The sequence below is a fragment of the Paroedura picta genome, chromosome 2 (genome assembly GCF_049243985.1).
Source record: "Paroedura picta isolate Pp20150507F chromosome 2, Ppicta_v3.0, whole genome shotgun sequence".
Classification (NCBI taxonomy): Eukaryota; Metazoa; Chordata; class Lepidosauria; order Squamata; family Gekkonidae; genus Paroedura; species Paroedura picta.
Window position 1 is genome coordinate 133,325,626 of NC_135370.1, and position 17,096 is coordinate 133,342,721.

General features: G+C 45.8%; 1 protein-coding gene across 1 annotated transcript in view; it reads right to left on the reverse strand.

Moving 5' to 3' along the window:
• SPINT1 (serine peptidase inhibitor, Kunitz type 1) overlaps nt 1-17,096 on the reverse strand; it is a 36,430-nt gene that overhangs the window by 5,781 nt on the left and 13,553 nt on the right. Inside the window, exons 2-6 of the mRNA XM_077322857.1 lie at nt 13,215-13,366; nt 6,695-6,830; nt 5,870-6,040; nt 5,183-5,209; nt 3,806-3,931 (exon numbers count right to left, since the gene is read on the reverse strand). Coding sequence (XP_077178972.1) covers nt 3,806-3,931; nt 5,183-5,209; nt 5,870-6,040; nt 6,695-6,830; nt 13,215-13,366 — 612 coding nt within the window. The remainder of the gene's footprint in view (nt 1-3,805; nt 3,932-5,182; nt 5,210-5,869; nt 6,041-6,694; nt 6,831-13,214; nt 13,367-17,096) is intronic.

Genomic DNA, 17,096 nt, shown 5'->3' on the forward strand with positions numbered 1-17,096 from the left:
AGAAAACTGCTCAAAATGACAGATCTTTTCACTCCATAATGCAAGACTCCTAATGTGGATAACAGCCTACCTGGAAAAAAAAACATCATCCTTACCAGAATTTATTTTGGGATTTAAGTTCCAGTGAGAAGAAAAGACAGAGCTGGCTTAAAACATTTTGTCACCCTAAACAGTGCACAATTTCAGGCCCCCCTCTCTGTTGTTGCCGTCTAAACAGACAATGTATGCTGTACGGAAATCAATGTACTATTTCCTGGGACACTATTTTTTAAAACTTAATTTTCATATTAAATAAGTATCAGCCAGAAATCACAGAACCATGAAGAATTTCAATAGGTGTTACAATTATTCTCTGTCCCCTAAGGAGTTTTGTAGTACCTCAAACATGAACATTTATTGTAGGATATATAACTGCTGTCTTAAATTTAATAGTTTACAATGCGAACCAAACCAGAGCTTAAACTGGGAGCAGCTACTGTGAACGGTCACCATGTTTATCCTGTACTTCTGAGTTTTGCACGGAAATGTCACAACTGATATCTTTTACGCTCCATGCTTTTTCCATGACTGCTGACTGAAAATCCCCAGCATAGATCTGATAAAACAGGCTCTAGCTATGCGAAGCAGAATTATTCAAGAAGGGTTTTTCTGCACAGGTAAACAGGGGTGTACTACAATGCAACAGATCAGAAAGCTGCGTCCATAAGAGGACAGGTCTACACTACTATATTGAAGGGTGCTGTAGGCTAGATAGTTACTACATCATGTAATGTATATTTAAATAATTGTGCTTTGTTTCAGCTCAGTTTTAGATTTGATTGTTTTCAGATTTTCATAGTCCAAAATCCTACTGTGTTGTCCACTGGATATTCCATCCTGTTGATTGCACTTGACTTACACTGTGTGATTTGCCTTGAGTCTCAGCAAAAATGGCAGACTATAAATAGCCTAAATAAACAGCCATGAAAGTTTCTACTATGCTAAATCTCTTAGAATCTGAGGAAGCCCGAGATAGCTTTTGGGATTTGCTACAACGTATCAGTGTGGCTAGCCCTCAATAATTACTTAATTTGTTCGGAGACATTACCAGGACTTAGTCTAGAATTTCATTTCTAAACTCCAGGGCAGAAAGAAAAGGTGCATCTGAGGACATAAGGAGCATTCTCTCTTACCACTAAATAACACAAGTCCAACCTGAGTCCACAACTACTTTCTTTTAAAGTGAGTTTCTATTCCTCATATTCTGTCCACACCCTTTTCCAACACACAAAAAACAAAGATACGTATTTTCACCCTAGCAGATCAGTGGCAATTTGTTTTTAAAGGTGCTGTTTTTGAAGCTCTCAAACTACAGTGAGGACAGAGTTGGGGGGGGGGGGGCTTTCCTTCACTGCCCATTCCCAGAAGTGTCTGCTGCAATCATCGCCTGACCCACTGCTGATTTCTGCATTCTGAGTATGCCTAGTAATAAATGCTGTATCAAATGGAGTATTGTGTCCAGATCATGGGAGGTGATGGTACCACTTTGCTCTGGTTTGGCCTTACTTGGAATACTGTGTTCAGTTTTGGGCACTATATTTGAAGAGGGATGTAGACAAACTGGAGTATGTCCAGAGGAGGGGAACAAAGATGGTGAGGGGTTTGGAGACCAAGACATATGAAGAAAGGTTGGGGGACCTTGGTCAGTTTATCCTGGAGAAGAGACGATTGAGAGGGGATCTGATAACCCTCTTCAAGTATTTAAAAGGATGCCATAAAGAGGATGGAGCAGAGTTGTTCTCTCTTGCCCTGGAGGACCAAACTCAATGGGATGAAATTAATTCAAAAGAAATTCCATCTCAACATCCAGAAGAAGTTCCTGACATAGCGGTTTCTCAGTGGAACAGGCTTCCTTGGGAGGTGGTGGGCTCTCCATCTTTGGAAATTTTTAAACAGAGGCTGGATAGCTATCTGACAGAAAGGCTGATTCTGTGAAGATTCAAGGGGGTGGCAGGTTACAGTGGATGAGCAATAGGGTTGTGGGTGTCCTGCATAGTGCAGAGGGTTGGACTAGATGACCCAACTCTATGATTCTATGAAAGAGCACAGATGCAACAGCCTAAAAATGCAAACTGACAAAAGGAGATTAGCAAAGGGTGTGTGGAGTTAGTTGCAAATTTCCTCCATTTTGCAGGACGTTGGACCAAATGACCCTGAAGATCCCTTCTAACCATGATTCTATGAAATAATACTGTCAACTGACAAGCAACTTTGCGCATGCAAGCCACCCATTTTGTTTTCTCTCCCACTTCTGAGTACAGAATAAGAGTAGAAAAACTTCACACTGATACAACCAGCAGCAATTGCAGCTGCTGTGGATATTTCCCCATGCAAGCCTGAACCAGGATCACAGAACAAGAAGCATCTAGCCTGTGTGTGTGAACCAACCCTAGCAATTTGTTTTAAATTTCAGAGCAGACTTTGAAGGCTATATGCAATATACATATATTAATATAATGGCTAAGTATTGTAGGGGATGATCTGCTACTTGCAATGGAAGATGAGATGATACATCATGTCCTCTCTAGAGATAGTTTAATTAAAGTAATTATTATGAAGGGAGACACCCATTTGCTATACTGGAATGAAGCTTTTATTTTCAGCTCTAAAAGACATCTAACAGAGGACCTTGAATACCAAGATCCAAGGAAAGTAGCTAATTAAATGCATCAAGGAGGCACCGCACCTTGATACAGTTTTTGCACCTCCTGCAAAAACTACAAGCAGAGTGCTGATATATGTATAAATGTGAAACCAGAAGGGACACTAGTTACTATTCTCTGTAGAGGATATTCAGAGCAGGCTCTGTGCAGAGAAGAGAAAGCCAGGAAGGGATGCAAGGAAGCCAAAGAACCCAAATATGAAGCTCCCATCTGGTTCAAAATGGTTCCTCTACCCCAGCGGTTCTCAATCATTCCCATGCTATGACTGTGGCGGTGGGGTTGGCGGCTGTGGTGTGCGCATGCACACGGCCAGTGTGCATGTGCAAGCGTGGATGCACATGCGCACAACAGTCAGGCAGCGTGGAGGCAGCCATTATAATTGCTTTGCTTCTGCTGGCTGCCTGCCGCCACACACTGCTGTTCCTGCCGCCAACACCACTGGTCACCGCCGCTCCCCACCGCTGCAGCGGTGGCAACCAATCAGGAGACCCCAACAAAGGGGCCTGCGACCCCAAATGGGGTTGCAACCCCTAGTTGAGAGCCACTGCTCTAGCCCCTGGCGGTAGTGCATTCTGAGGAGCCGTGGCTTTCTAAAATCTCAGGCAAGAGTCTCTCCCAGCACATCCTACCACACATCCTTTTAGGTGGAGATGCCAAAGACTGAACGGATGATCTGTGGGCTGTTCTAACCACTAAGCCAGCCTTTCTCAACTTTTTGACCATTGAGAAACTCCTGAAACATTCTTCAGGCTTCAAAAAATAACCCAAAGTCATGCATAATATGGTTGGGAAGCATAGCTGTGTACATGCCCACCTGGGGCCCCTCTCCTTCTGACCTCTGTCAGGCCCACCATTGGCCATTCTGGAAACAGGGGAAGGTCGACATGACCATATATGGTCATACCACCCAATAAATGTTCAACAATTATTTTAAATATAAGAAAAATGAGCTCCCACCCTCCCAGGGCCATCAAGAACCCCCTAGTTGAGAAAGCCTGCACTAATCTAAGCCCCCTTAAGGGGGGGAAATAGTTGGTTTGGTGGGCTCCGATTTTCGATCAGAGTTCCACTCAAGGATCCAAGAAAGAGGTTCATTTACTTACATGAATCACAAGACTGCTCATCTGACCCATCTAAGCAATCAGGGGTGTCATCACATTCCTGGAAACTATCAATACAACATCCATCTTTGCATTTGAAATAGTAGGGCAGGCACTCTTCATTGCACACTGTGTGAGAAACACAGATTTTAGTCCTTTGTGAGCTTAGCAGACAGCTGACCCTCCCTGCCATCCAGGTGCTCCAGGGTGTGATTTACATCTGATCTATCTCCCTTGGGCAGAGCAGGACCAGACAAATGCCCTGCAGAATGGCCCAATCACAGCTCTAATAAATAAGCAGCCAAGGCAGGAAAAGCACCCTCTTTGGTGATGCTGCTATCACAGGGTGAAATCCTGACTATCCAGGCTACTTGCCACACAACAGCAGCCCCATTACATTAAGAGGCCTGTTGGTGAGAATACCGGAGGCTCCCTCACCAGTAAGCAGAGGGAGAAACTGGACCCTGACCTGGATAGCCCAGGCAAGCCCGATTTCATCAGATCCCGGCAGCTAAGCAGGTTCAACCCAGGCTAGTATTTGGAGGGGGGACCTCCAAGGAGCATGAGGGGTCATGACACAGAGGCAGGCAATGGCAAGCCACCTCCAAACACCTCTCACCTGGCTACACTCCACACGTGCCATACAAGAAACAAAGCTAGATGAGAAGACACAGGAGTCAAAGAGTAGCTATTTTTCTTATTTCCCCTGAAGGAGAGCTAGCCATGGAGAAAAGAAATTAAAAGGGAAGGGCACTCTTAAGCCTGTCCTCTTGGAAGCAGCCTCTGCCCCAAGTTCCTTGGCTCTAGTGTGTGGGACTACAGCTTGAGAAAGTCAGCCAATGGCTCCTCCTCGGCTGTGTACATTGTCAATGGGGAGGAAATGCAGAATTCTCCAACAGAAACCTTATTCATTGGGTATAATCTGTTGCTGCATTCTAAGACAGCGGTCCCCAACCTTCTTGGAGTCAGGGACCGCCTCCGAGGGTGGGAGAGAGCCGGCATGTAAACGCGCAGTCGCTGCGCATTTTCGCCACTAGGTGGCGCTAATGCGCACACGTGGAGCTGCCGCGCATGTGCGTTTTCGCCAGCAGGGGCGCGCAAACACACATGCGGGCAGCTCCGCACGTGCATGTTTGCGTCGCTGGCATGCCAGCGGCCGTGCCTGCCTTTTCCCTCCCTCTCGCTGTGGGGGGGGGGAGGCAGGCGCGGCCGCTGGCGGCCCGGTACCATGGCCTCTGCGGCCCACTCCCAGGCCACGGACTGGGGGTTGAGGACCCCTGTTCTAAGAGACTAACCAGGGAAGTTTGGTATTGATGTTGAATGGTCAAATCAGCAAGAAAGAAGCAGGATGTAAACATGGACATTTTCAGAACTGCCTACCTCGATTTTGCCGTTTTTCAACAGCACCTGAAGAAAAAGAAGATGGGAGGGACATGACATCATCATCATTATTAGTATAATAATTGCTTATTGTTCTTCCTGTTTCATGACCTAGCTTTCCTCTCCAAATGAAATGTGTTTTATGCTGCAAGTGCAGAGAATCATGTGGATTTAAAGCTATTAAGCAGACCTTCTACTGTATTAATGCCAGGGAATAATGGTTGGGGGAGAAAGGAAATGTAATATACTGCAAAAGCTCACTGCTCAGTTACATCAAAAAAATTCAGCAGCTCAGACACAAAACTGAAGTCGGTTTGGATTAAATTAGAAACATATTCAGTTCTCATCTTGCACAAAAAAGCGAGCTAAGATTAGAAAGGTAAAAATAGGTCATGTTGTTTACCATGAATAGTAAGTTTCTTTTTCTCTTTCAGGGATGTGTTCATATTCTAGGCTCATTCAGCAAAGATAAAGTTTGCACAATATTCCAAATACAACAGTCCATTGTTTTTCTCCTTAGGTAAATAAATGGACTTCAAAAACAGCAACTCAACATATTAGGCACATCAACACTTCAAAGGCTGGTTCCTTCCACCCAAATAATTACTGGTTGCTTTCCATAAATGTCTTCGCCTCCTCCCCTGAATCCCTGAAATCTGGTCACAAGAATTCTCTCAAGGAGCGTACCTTTAACATTCTTGCAGGCTAGTTTACATTCTTCTTCCCATAAGTAATTGTTCTTGTTGGGTTTGCAGCCCCCAAAGGTGAAGCGCTCACACTGCATCGTTGTTGGATTGTAGTACCAGCGAGGGAAGGCTCCTTTACACCGCCCCACCTTGTAAGGAACCAAGCAGTGCTCTAGAACAAACAAAAGGGCAATTATCTTAGCACGCTCAATAAATGACCACAGAGAGTGCAGGATTGAGAGTTGGACCTGCTAACAATCCTCAAAAGTGTCTATTGAGCAAGGGAGAAATGACAACTACCACCTAAAGCAGGTCCATATATGGCATCCCGAGTTCCTTGGAAGAAGAAAGATACTAACGTGCCCCTTCCCAGCTCAATTCACTAGGAACCACTATGCATGTTAACATAGATTACTAGTTTCTTTTTCTGCCATCAAATCATAGGTGTCTTCTGGCAACCTCACAGCGCTTTCAAGGCAAGAGACATTCAGAGGTGTTTTGCTATGCTGTGTCGCTGCCCTGGTATTCTGTAAAGGGTTCCCATCCAAATATTTGCCAGGGCCAATCCTGCTTAACTTCTGAGATCAGGCTAGTCTGTCCTATCCAAATCAGGATTTAACAATATTACCACTTCATAGTGCTTCAAGGTGCTCAGATAAGGTCTTCAAGGCCTAATGGGTCTTCAGACCACTCCCTCATTTACCTGTTCTGTAACCAATATTTAGTTTGTTCCCTTGTGTCTCCAGCAGACTAATAAAAGCCAGAATGACCAGCTCTAGGTATAGCCTTCTCTGCAGGTTCAACAATGTCTCTAAGCTCAGCTCACCTGTGGTCTGTTCTGGATTCAGCACTGTGACAGTGACATCTGTGGAGTTCTGCTGCTCAGCGGTATCAGTCACTGTCAGCTGGAAGGTGTAGACCCCTTCCTTCAAGTTGCTGAGCACTGCATGATCGCTTTCTTTCTAAGAATGCAAAGGAAAAGGACCTTGAGAAGGTACAACAACAACAAACTACAATGGGACTTTCAGCTGCACTGACACACATTAGCTCAAGGACCAAGATATGATGGGTCATAGAGCGACTTCAGAACGTCACTGCTCTAGTGAATCTGGAGGGTTTGGGAAGAATTTCGAAAGAAGAAAATGAAGTTTAAGGTAAGCAATATTTTTGACTGTTCTGCTCATTCCCAGGGGGAGAGGTTTTTGGGCAGGTGTGTTTTGCATTGTTCTTTCCCCCAACTCAGCTAAAAAACACTCTTGCATGCCGTACAGCTAGAAATCCATTGCCTGCACAGTACTCAGGTTTTAGAAAATGCAACATTAGTTTTCATTTATATCCTAAAATGTAACATGAAGCAATCCCACAAAATCTCTATTAACATGTTGACACTGGTTATGGAAAAAAAGACACAAAGTCTGTGATCTTTTATTAGCACAGCTTATAGATTCAAATATCAGGGTGGCACCACATCTCAGAAAAACCATCTATAGCCACTTCTGGGGCAAGTAGACGATGGACAACCATTTGAGACAGGAAACAAGTGAACATGTAGTCACTGCTTAATAAGATTGCCAAACTAACCCCAGGAGCAGAGTTTTTACCTGGTACAGCTGGCAACATCATTCTGGTCTCATGGGATTACAAGAGCCAGCTTGGTGTAGTGCAGCGGTTCTCAACCTTTTTGGTGCTGCGACCCCAACTTCGGCAGCGTGCACATGCGAACAACAATCAAGGCGGCATGGAAGCAGCCAGTACCATGGCTCCCCCACCTCTGCCTCCACCCACCACCTGCTGCTGCCACCACTCGCCTCCACAGCGGCCAGCAACAGGGCGACCCCGCGGAAGGGGCCAAGCGACCCCAAATAGGGTCGTAGCCGCAAGGTTGAGAACCACTGGTGTAGTGGCCAAGAGCAGCAACTTCTAATCTGGCAAGCCGAGTGTGATTCCCCGCTCCCCCACATGCAGCCATCTGGGTGACCTTGGGCTCATCATAGTCCTGATTAGGGTTGGGCGCTTCGGATGCTGATAGTGCTGATAGTCCCGACAGTGCTGATAGACACCTCCCTCACAGGCTGTCTGTTGTGGAAAGGAAATGAAGGTGATTGTAAGCCGCTTTGAGACTCCTTCCGATAGAAAGAAGCAGGGTATAAAAATCAACACTTCTTCTTAGTCTGAGCGAGAGATTGGACTGGCATTTTACTGTGCTTTTTTGTAGAGCCAGTAGTACAGGAAATCTTATTTGGCAACAAGTTTTTGTTTTAGTCACAAAAGAGCTGAGAAAAATGTTGCTTTTTCCCCAAAGGATGAGAAGGAAATGTATCATGCCCATTCAGAGCTTAAGGGTTTAGGTGAGACAGTGTACACTGAGCATTCTACAGGATTTGTAAAGTTAGTTATATAGCCTCACTTTCAATATACACGTTGTTATTGTTGTTATCATAACAAGTGGCTCTTATATTTTTTAAAGAGCCATGTGGGCGGCCCTGTCCAGGCCGCGACAGCCACCCTGTCCGGGTGCTGTCCGGCCCACCAGGCCAATACAGACGCATCCAGATTGGTCCCGCCCCTGGAGCGCCCGCCTCCAGGAGCCGGCTGAGCAGCCCAATCCAGTCCAGATTGGGACAGCCCCTCTAACAGGGCCTGCTGCAGCCGCTCCTGCTTGGTGAGGCCCTCCCCCGCCAGCTGCCCACACACGGCGCTGCCCCTGGGTCTGTGGAGAGCTGGCGCCGCCGTGACGGGCCTCTGCGGGCCCTGGGCCAGCTCTCTGCCGGTGTGTCCAGCGGGGAGAGGCCTCTCTGCTGCCCCTGGGGCCCCCCAGCCCTCTCGCCATGGCACCTCTCCTCTGGTGCACCTGGCGGGGGGGCCACCATGCCGACAGGCCTCTGCAGACCCAGGACGCCCTTCCCGGACCCACCTGGAGAGGCCCAGGATGCCTGGATCAGGTAAATTTGGGGGGGGGAATCCCTCCTCCCTCCCTTCCCCTTCTCCCCTTTCAAAGCCCTTTTTTTTAATGGGCTTTGAAGCTAGTTATTATTAATAAAATTTATTACTAGCCTCTCCCAATAAAACCATACAATAAAGGCCATAAAAACAACAATATACACATATGCTAAGTAACTATACAGAGTAACTAAAGCCCCTGTGTTGAGTTTATAATCCATATAATCTGAAATTGGGGGGAGGCAACAGAAAAAGTAGGGAAGAATAACAGGAGTTGACTATAGATACAGTTTCATATATGAATCCACCTTATCAGGCCATTAGTTCATTTAGCTCAATATAGTTAACTTTGACCGCTGTTCTCCAGGCGGAGAAAGGTCTTCCCCAGCATCTGCTGCCTGGTATCTTTTAATTTGAAATTCCAGGAATTAAATTTTGGACTTTCTGGCCACAAAGAATATAGAAGTTAGTTATTTTTCAATTAGGAGGGCCAGACTAAGGGCCCAAGACTGCACAGAAGGCCTAAGGTCTGAGCTAGTAGGAATGAAGACAGATAGGTGGCACTATAGCTTTGCAAGACAGTATACACAGATATGCAAATGTGTACATAAATATCACCCCATAATATGCACTTGGCTTTGTACAAGGCTGTTCTTGTCCTTTTGTTGACAGAAGGGTGTGACGTGACACCAGCCTTTGACCTCTTTTTAAAATCTTTTCATTTATTCCAGGCTCATCTGCGTCACAGACTTGCAGATACATAAAGACATACTGCATTTTAACCATTAGTGCATTCTAAGCCAAATAATTCTATGAAGAATGCAAATTTTGAAAGTATGGACATTTCTCCCTGCTTTCATATTCTCTGAGCCAATACATGGTTTTCAGAATATCTCAAAAGTCATCATTTGCCCAAAATTTCTCACAGATCTATATAGAAAGCTCACCCACAAGGTGATTTTCCTGTTTGGCTATTTTATTATTTAGCTACTAGATTTTAAGCCCATTTTATGCCATTAATAAAATGGGCGCTAGAAGTCCCCCCCCCCCCCCCACGGCGAGAGGGAAAGTCTGCAGAGTGGGTGGGGACGGCTTGGAGCAGCTGTGAGAGGCAGGCGAGGGCGTGGATGGGGCTGCAGAAGAATGTTGGGCTCCCGATGCCGGTAGGCTTCAGCGGGGCCGGGCTTGAGCGGGTCTTACCTCGCGGCTGCGGAGGGCGCGGTGGGGGCGGGGCTGGCGTCGGCCGGCCATCTTTGTGGGCGGGCGTCGGCGGCGGGAAGATGGAGGCCGCAGCGGAGGGCGTCCATGTCTGATGGCGTGTTAGCGAGGGGGCCGGGGCAGGCTCTGAGCTGGGGGCGGAGGCGCTTGACGGCGGCGTTTCGGCTGGTCGGGCGCTGGAGCGGCAAATCGGGCGCTGGGGCTTGGGGGCGGGCTGGGAAGGGGACGGCCGGCGGCGGAGCCCACCCCCAGGCCGAGGCTTTCCCAAATTTTCTCTCGGCCGGCGGAGCAGCCTCGCGGCGTCTACGACGCCGCGAACCCACTCCGCCGGCCGAGAGAAAGCGGCCAGGCCCACCCCCAGCCCGAGGCTCTCCCAAGCCTTCTCCCGGCCGCCGGAGTGGCCTCACGGCGTCTACGACGCCGCGAGGCCGCTCCGGCGGCCGGGAGAAGGCAGCGCGGCCAGCCGCTCACCTGTGGCTGTGCGGGTGAAGCAGGCAATGGGAAGCCGCGCTTCGCGCGGCTCCCCATTGCCTGCTTCGGGCGGGATGGACACTTGGAGGGGCCAATCAGGAGCCGCTTCGCGGCTCCTGATTGGCCCCTCCGAGTTTTTATCCCAGACCGGTCCCGCCCTAACTCCTCCCCACTACCCCTTACTCTTTTATACAGTCCGTGGCGCCCGTGGCACCACGGGCTGTGTACAGATGGAGCTTAGTCTGCTGCCATTTCTTCTTTTGCTTTTGGTAATAAATTATTCAACAACCCAGACAAAGTTGCCAAGAGAGCCAAGTATAGATTTCTGTAATCTATGAAGCCTTTATACAACCAATAACCAAAAAGATGTAAAAACTTGATCTTGACAATATGGTCCTTATTAGGTATTATTTAATTATTTTAATCTATATGTAAAGCTATCACTAGGTCTGAAATTGCATTAATTACATTGTAATACATACATGTATTTGAGCATTTTAAATTTTCTATGTGTTATCACTGTACTATTCAGCCGTATATTTGTATTTTTAACCCTTTTTGGTTTTTGATTCAAAAAAATTAGGAGTTAGGTATTTCCCCTCCTTTTCTTCTTTTTGGATAACTTTCATACAACCATCCTTAACCATAAACCAGCATTCATACGTCACTTTGGTCTCTCTGGGTGGTCAAAGACCTTCTAACGTAGTCCCCTGAGAGAAGAGGGGACTGTCACTTGATTCAGCTTGCATTATATTTCACCCTCATGGATCATTCTGAAACCAAACACGATAGGGAATTTGTATGTACTTACACACATCTACCTATCCACATCTGAAGGAAGCCATGGAGTCTGTTAAGGTTCCTGGTTACAGGTTCAGGACTTGCCCCCCCCCCCCCCGCCATTGTGCATTTGAGACTGCATATAGAAATGTACTTCACACATGCCTCCTGTCCCCATGCAGAAGTGTGTGTATGTGTGTGAGAGAGACAAGAAAGTTTTGCTCCACAGGCAGAAACCCTTCTGCTTGCAGAAACAGTCAAGTGGGTCTGAGCCAGGATGTAATCCGCAATTATACAGTTAAAATTCAGGACTCTAAGGACAACAGTTATAATTTAGATTTAGGAGTGTGTTTATCTTCTCTTTCCCTGGCTTATCACATATCCATCAACATGTAAGTATAATTATTTGTTAGAACTCAGTGTGGCATAGTGGTTAAGTCTGGACTGGATCTCAGAGACCACTTTCCTATGAAGCTCTGTTGGGTATCTTTGAGCCAGTCACTGACTCAACTTAATCTACCTCACTGGGTTGTTGTGTGATTAAAACTGATGAGAGAAAAGATAATAGACACTACCCTGAGTTCCCAGGAAGAAGGGTGGGATAAAAATGTATTAAATAAAAACAAAGATCCCCCACAAAATAAGACTGCCATGTTCGGGCTTCAAATCTCCTAAACATCCTTGTGCACTGGCAGTGTGAGAATATCAGCTGAAGCTTTTTCCACAGACAGGGGTTGACAAAGAACAGCTTTACTGTTAAGCAAAAGGACAGATACTCTTCCCAGCTCTCGTCCTGGCTGGGAGAAGCCAGTCCTTTGACGCCCTGGTGCCAGAACAGAGGCAGCAGGTTTGACTCAAGAACTGCAAGAGCTCTGCCTCTCTTTGTGTTGGGCTGCAACCACTCCTGGAATCTGCCTAAACTGGATTAGCAGACTCCACTTCAGGCACAGGATTTCACTAAAGCATACATGCAGACACTCAAAGAATATGCAAATAGAAGACAGGTTCCTCTTTAGATCTGACCAGGCCGCACATAATCAGATTTAAATACGATCTGTACATGATATAAATACACAGCCATATCCTGCTCTGGCTAAAACAGCTAAAGTGGAGCTTCCAAGCAGTCTTCCATCTAGTCAAGGATCAGGTGGAGATCTGGGGAGCTCCTATAATTCAACAGCACAGGCCTTCAGACTGTTCCCTGGCCTGAATAGCTCCGGTCTTTAATTCTGTGGCTGTTCACGTTCATGCAAAGATTACTTGGAGATTTCACTTCAGCAACACTGCCCCATCTTTGAACATATCCCTCAATTGTTTCTTTCCCCCCTAAGGGTAAGAGAGCCAGTTTGGTGTAGTGGTTAGGAGGGCGAACACCCAGAAACAATTTATTTTGTTGGAATTGGGGCAGTAATTTTTTTAAAAATAATGGGTAGTGTCATTGAAGCATTGCTATATTTTGCTTATTTTATGTGGTTTCCCCCTAAATCACAGCTCATTAATTATTCTATTGCATATTAATAGAACAAACACATCAAAAATGCTAATGCAGCCACTCATTATTGAGCACAAACCTGTTTAGCAGTGCAGGGGCCATAAAAGGATGAATTTTAAAAGCCCAGGGCTCTTCTTACCAAACTGATTTGTTTGTATATCATTTCCATTAATTTACTTGAAGACAGGAGTACATGAATCAGCAATTTATTCAGAATTATACTGGAGAGTAACAAGTCTTGAGTCCACCTTTAAGACCAATGAAGCTTTATTTACGGTATAAGCTTTTGTGTGCATGGTACACTTTGTCAGATATCACCTGAATCTACATTGGAGATTGGGTGTCAAGATGTTTCACTTCATGACATTGGAGACTGAGAGCATTCCTATCTGGACCTTGCAAGCCACTGTCCAAGAGGGCACAGTTTTACATTATTTATACTCACCTCTATATTTACGGAGGAATCACCACGAAGCAGCGTCCATTCATAGTGCACAATTCCATGGTCATCAGAACTTTCCGCGCCCCTTAATATCACTTGCTCACCAGGCTGCACTTTCACATCTGCCCGAGCACGGGCTACTGGGGGCCGGTCGCCTGCAAGGAAAGCGGCAACAAAAGGATGAACGAAGGGGACAGGCCACCCGGGTTCTGAAAAGGAGATAGCAGAATTAAGCTGAAACAACTGATGCACCTGCCCACATGTACCAAGGACAGGGGGAGGGAAGAGAGACAGATCCATGTTTAATTTAGAAATGTATATCCCTGGTGTATATCTCAGCAAATGCCACTTAAAGTGGCAAAGCACGTCACAGAAGAGTTTTCCAGTTCTGAATTATAAGGCACATGCCCTTACTGTATAACATGCATGATACCCACCTCTGAGGAGGAGGATCATGGCAGTAGCAGGCGATCTTATTGACCAACATTTAACTGTTGCTGCTTTCTGTATAGTCAAATAAACACCTACAAATTGGGCTAGGATCTGCCATTGCAATTCTACCTCAAGCATGCTTAAGTTGCAGGAAAAGAGTTATGTTTCCAAAATGGATATGGAAAGCAGAATATCTGCCTCCTTTGAGGTCCAATGGAAGCAACAGGTCAGTCAAAGAAATATGCTTGCAGCATATCCAGGACGCTGTGGCTTTACAAAGGAAAGCTCATTCAGCCACAAAAAGAATGCTGATGAAGACAGACAGAACTGCAGGAGATGTCACATAAGGCCATTCTGGCAGGACACAAATAACATAAAGAAATTTATTGTTGATGGGTGAGGCTGCTATAAGGTACTGGGCAAAGTATAGTGCCCACCCTAGGGATGCCCACCTCCAGGTGGGACCTGGGGATCCCCAAGAATTTCAGCTCATCTCCAGACTACAGAGATCAGGTCCCATGGAGAAAATTGATGCTTTGGAGGGTAGACTCCATGGCATTGTACCCATCTGAGGTCCTTATCCAATCCCAAATCTCCAACAGCTTCCTAACTTGGATTTGGCAATTTTACACTCCTATCCCCTGCCAGTGGCCTGAGGGGACCTAGTAACCCTATGCTCCCTCATCTTTTCCCAAGAAGTAACTAAAAACATGACACATGGTACTTTGGGAGGGGTTCTTTTTACACACACTTTTTATTATATCTCTGAGGTAATTCTCTTCTGGGAAATGCCATTACCTCTATTTTGGCTCTGTGGGGTGATATTTCACTGCCCTTTCGCTACCAACTTCCTTCCAGAATGATAGCAAACAGAACTGCAGCAATTCGGTAGGTTCAGAAGCCATGGGAATAATCTAGCACCCAATGACATCATGTGAAACAAAGATATGAGGAACTGACAAAACACTTAAGAGTCATCAAATGCTGGAGTTCCCCCTCATTGATCTTACATTGGAAAAGCTTTGACTGGAATGGCATAATTCCTTGTCAGCTTCAAACTTTTCAGTAAGGGCTTTATTGTATTTATTTATTTAGATTTCTATAACACCCATTTCTTTGCAGCTCTGGGCGGTTACACTGAACATTATATAACTTACATTTTCTTTACAACTGAAATCTTCATTCTGAATATGTTAGTCTTGCCTAGATTTCTAACTGGATACTTAAAACTACAAACTGGTTCATACAAGAAGCAAAATCAAGTAGACAGCACCTGTTTTGATTGTACTGCTTCAAGATGCAAGGGATGTACATTTTGAACACCCCACTGTTTATACACGCATACCCTATGTGTGCACAGAAAAATCCTATGAAAAAGACTAAGCTTTATGCAGAAATTTATTTTTATGAAATAATACTTTAAAATTTGTAGCCAAAATGGAACAATCCAGAACAGCACTATAACTCAGTTATGCCAATGGTGTAAACTGATACTTAAGCATTTGCTGTGTCATCATGCAAACTCTCCTGTTGAGTACTTGGATGTCATAAAATGTACAAGAGGTTTTATCCCTGCAGCTGAGTGCAAGAAAAGGGGAAACCCGGCACACTCACTACCCAGATGCAGCTCAGAGTCCAGTGGAAAAGTACCAGAAATTTATCAGTGACTTGAATTAGGCTGGTCTGGCTGTCAATTACTCCATCAAGTCTCAGTGCTGAAAATGATCCTATAAGCAAAATTGTTTTCTTTCCTTGGCCGGTAGTGAACATGGCATGCTGTTGCCAGAACACTGAAGACACACCCAAAGAAATGGACTACATACACAAACCACTTTTTCTCATTTCTCTGAGGAAATTCTCTCCTAGGCAATGCCATGATTTCTATTTGGCTGTGCATAGGACCCAATGACCAAGCTATTGCTGTGATTTGAAAGTTACCCCTCAGTAACATGTTCAGTAACGACATATGTATTGTATGGATAAAGGAGCACCTCGGAGAAGGATAGATATATGGTTCCTCATGCCAAGCAGATTTCTTGGGAAACGTTGTATGACTGGCCTTGCTCACATGGCTCCTACTGAAGTGGTGTGGGAAGAAGCCACATGAAAGTGGTTTTCATGATGCTGTAGTAATTTATGGATTGATCCAAGCTCACTGCAAGTAGCTCACAGTGAAGATGACATTCATCAGTCAGGTCTGTATACACCTGGATACACGTCCTATTGTAATGGGAGGAACTTGGGCAACTGATCTGTCTCTAGAGAGGTATATCCATAGTCTTCCTTTATCTGTTTCTTTCCCTACCATAATATGAGAAACCCAGGGTCATTCACTGAAGCTGAATTATGCGAGTTTCAGAACAGACTAGAAGAAATATTTATTCACACAGCATATATTTGATTTATGAACTCACTGCCACAGGAGAAGGTCATGGCTGCCAACTTGGAAGACTAAAAGGAGAGTGGACAAATTCTCAGAGGACGGGGTGATTAATGGCTACTCATCATGATGGAAATCCACTCCCTCTAGTATCAGATGTAGCATCCCTCTTTAAATTAGGGTTGGGCACTTCAGCGTTTTAAGTGGACGTTCCTGCCTGAAGTTGCCAGCACCGTGGTGTGGGAGGGAAGGTGCTGGTGCTGCATGCCAGTTGGCGCATGTGCACAGACGCAGAGCTCTGCGCCTGCGCATATGCACCAACTGGCATGCAAGTGCCCGCACCTCCCCTCCCCCCATGGCACTGGCTGTTTCAGGTGGGAACAGCTGCTTCAGATGCCGAAGCGCCCAACCCTACTTTAAATCAGTTGCTGGGGAACAGAGGCAGAATGACGCTATTGAAGTTTTCCTGTTTGTGGGCTTCCTTGAAGAAGCTGGTTGGCCACTGTGTGATTATATGAGCTTTTCTCCTCTGAAGCTCATTAATATCTGTTTGTCCCCTTCCTAAGGCATAAACCTGAATACCATTAAGGGTGTTTTTTTTTAATTTGAATTTTGAATACATGAAGCTACCTACAAAGTCAGACAACTGACCTATTTACGAAAGTTCCAGGTCTGATGGAAGTAATTCTCCAACATCCTAGGACATGTTATGTCCCATGTCAATCTCCGGTAGATGTCCAGGGCGGGAGGTGAGTTCCTCCACTCCACCCCTACCTTCCAGGTTCTTTCCTGTTTATGCTTTGCATTGCCTATGGCGAGTGGTATCTTTGTGTTCCCCTTTGAAATGTTAAACAACCCTTGTAGCAGCTAGGAGTAGAAAGCCATCTGGGGAGATAACCCAGCCTGGCTGGCACCAATATTCACACTTCTGAGTTTAAACACTTTTTCTTGAGAACCCTTTTCCTGACTAGATCCTAGAGCAGTGGTTCTCAACCTGGGGGTCGAGCTCCCTTTGGGGGTCAAATGACCCTTTCACAGGGGTCGTGGCAGGGCGAGCAGCTTGGCAGGGAGCG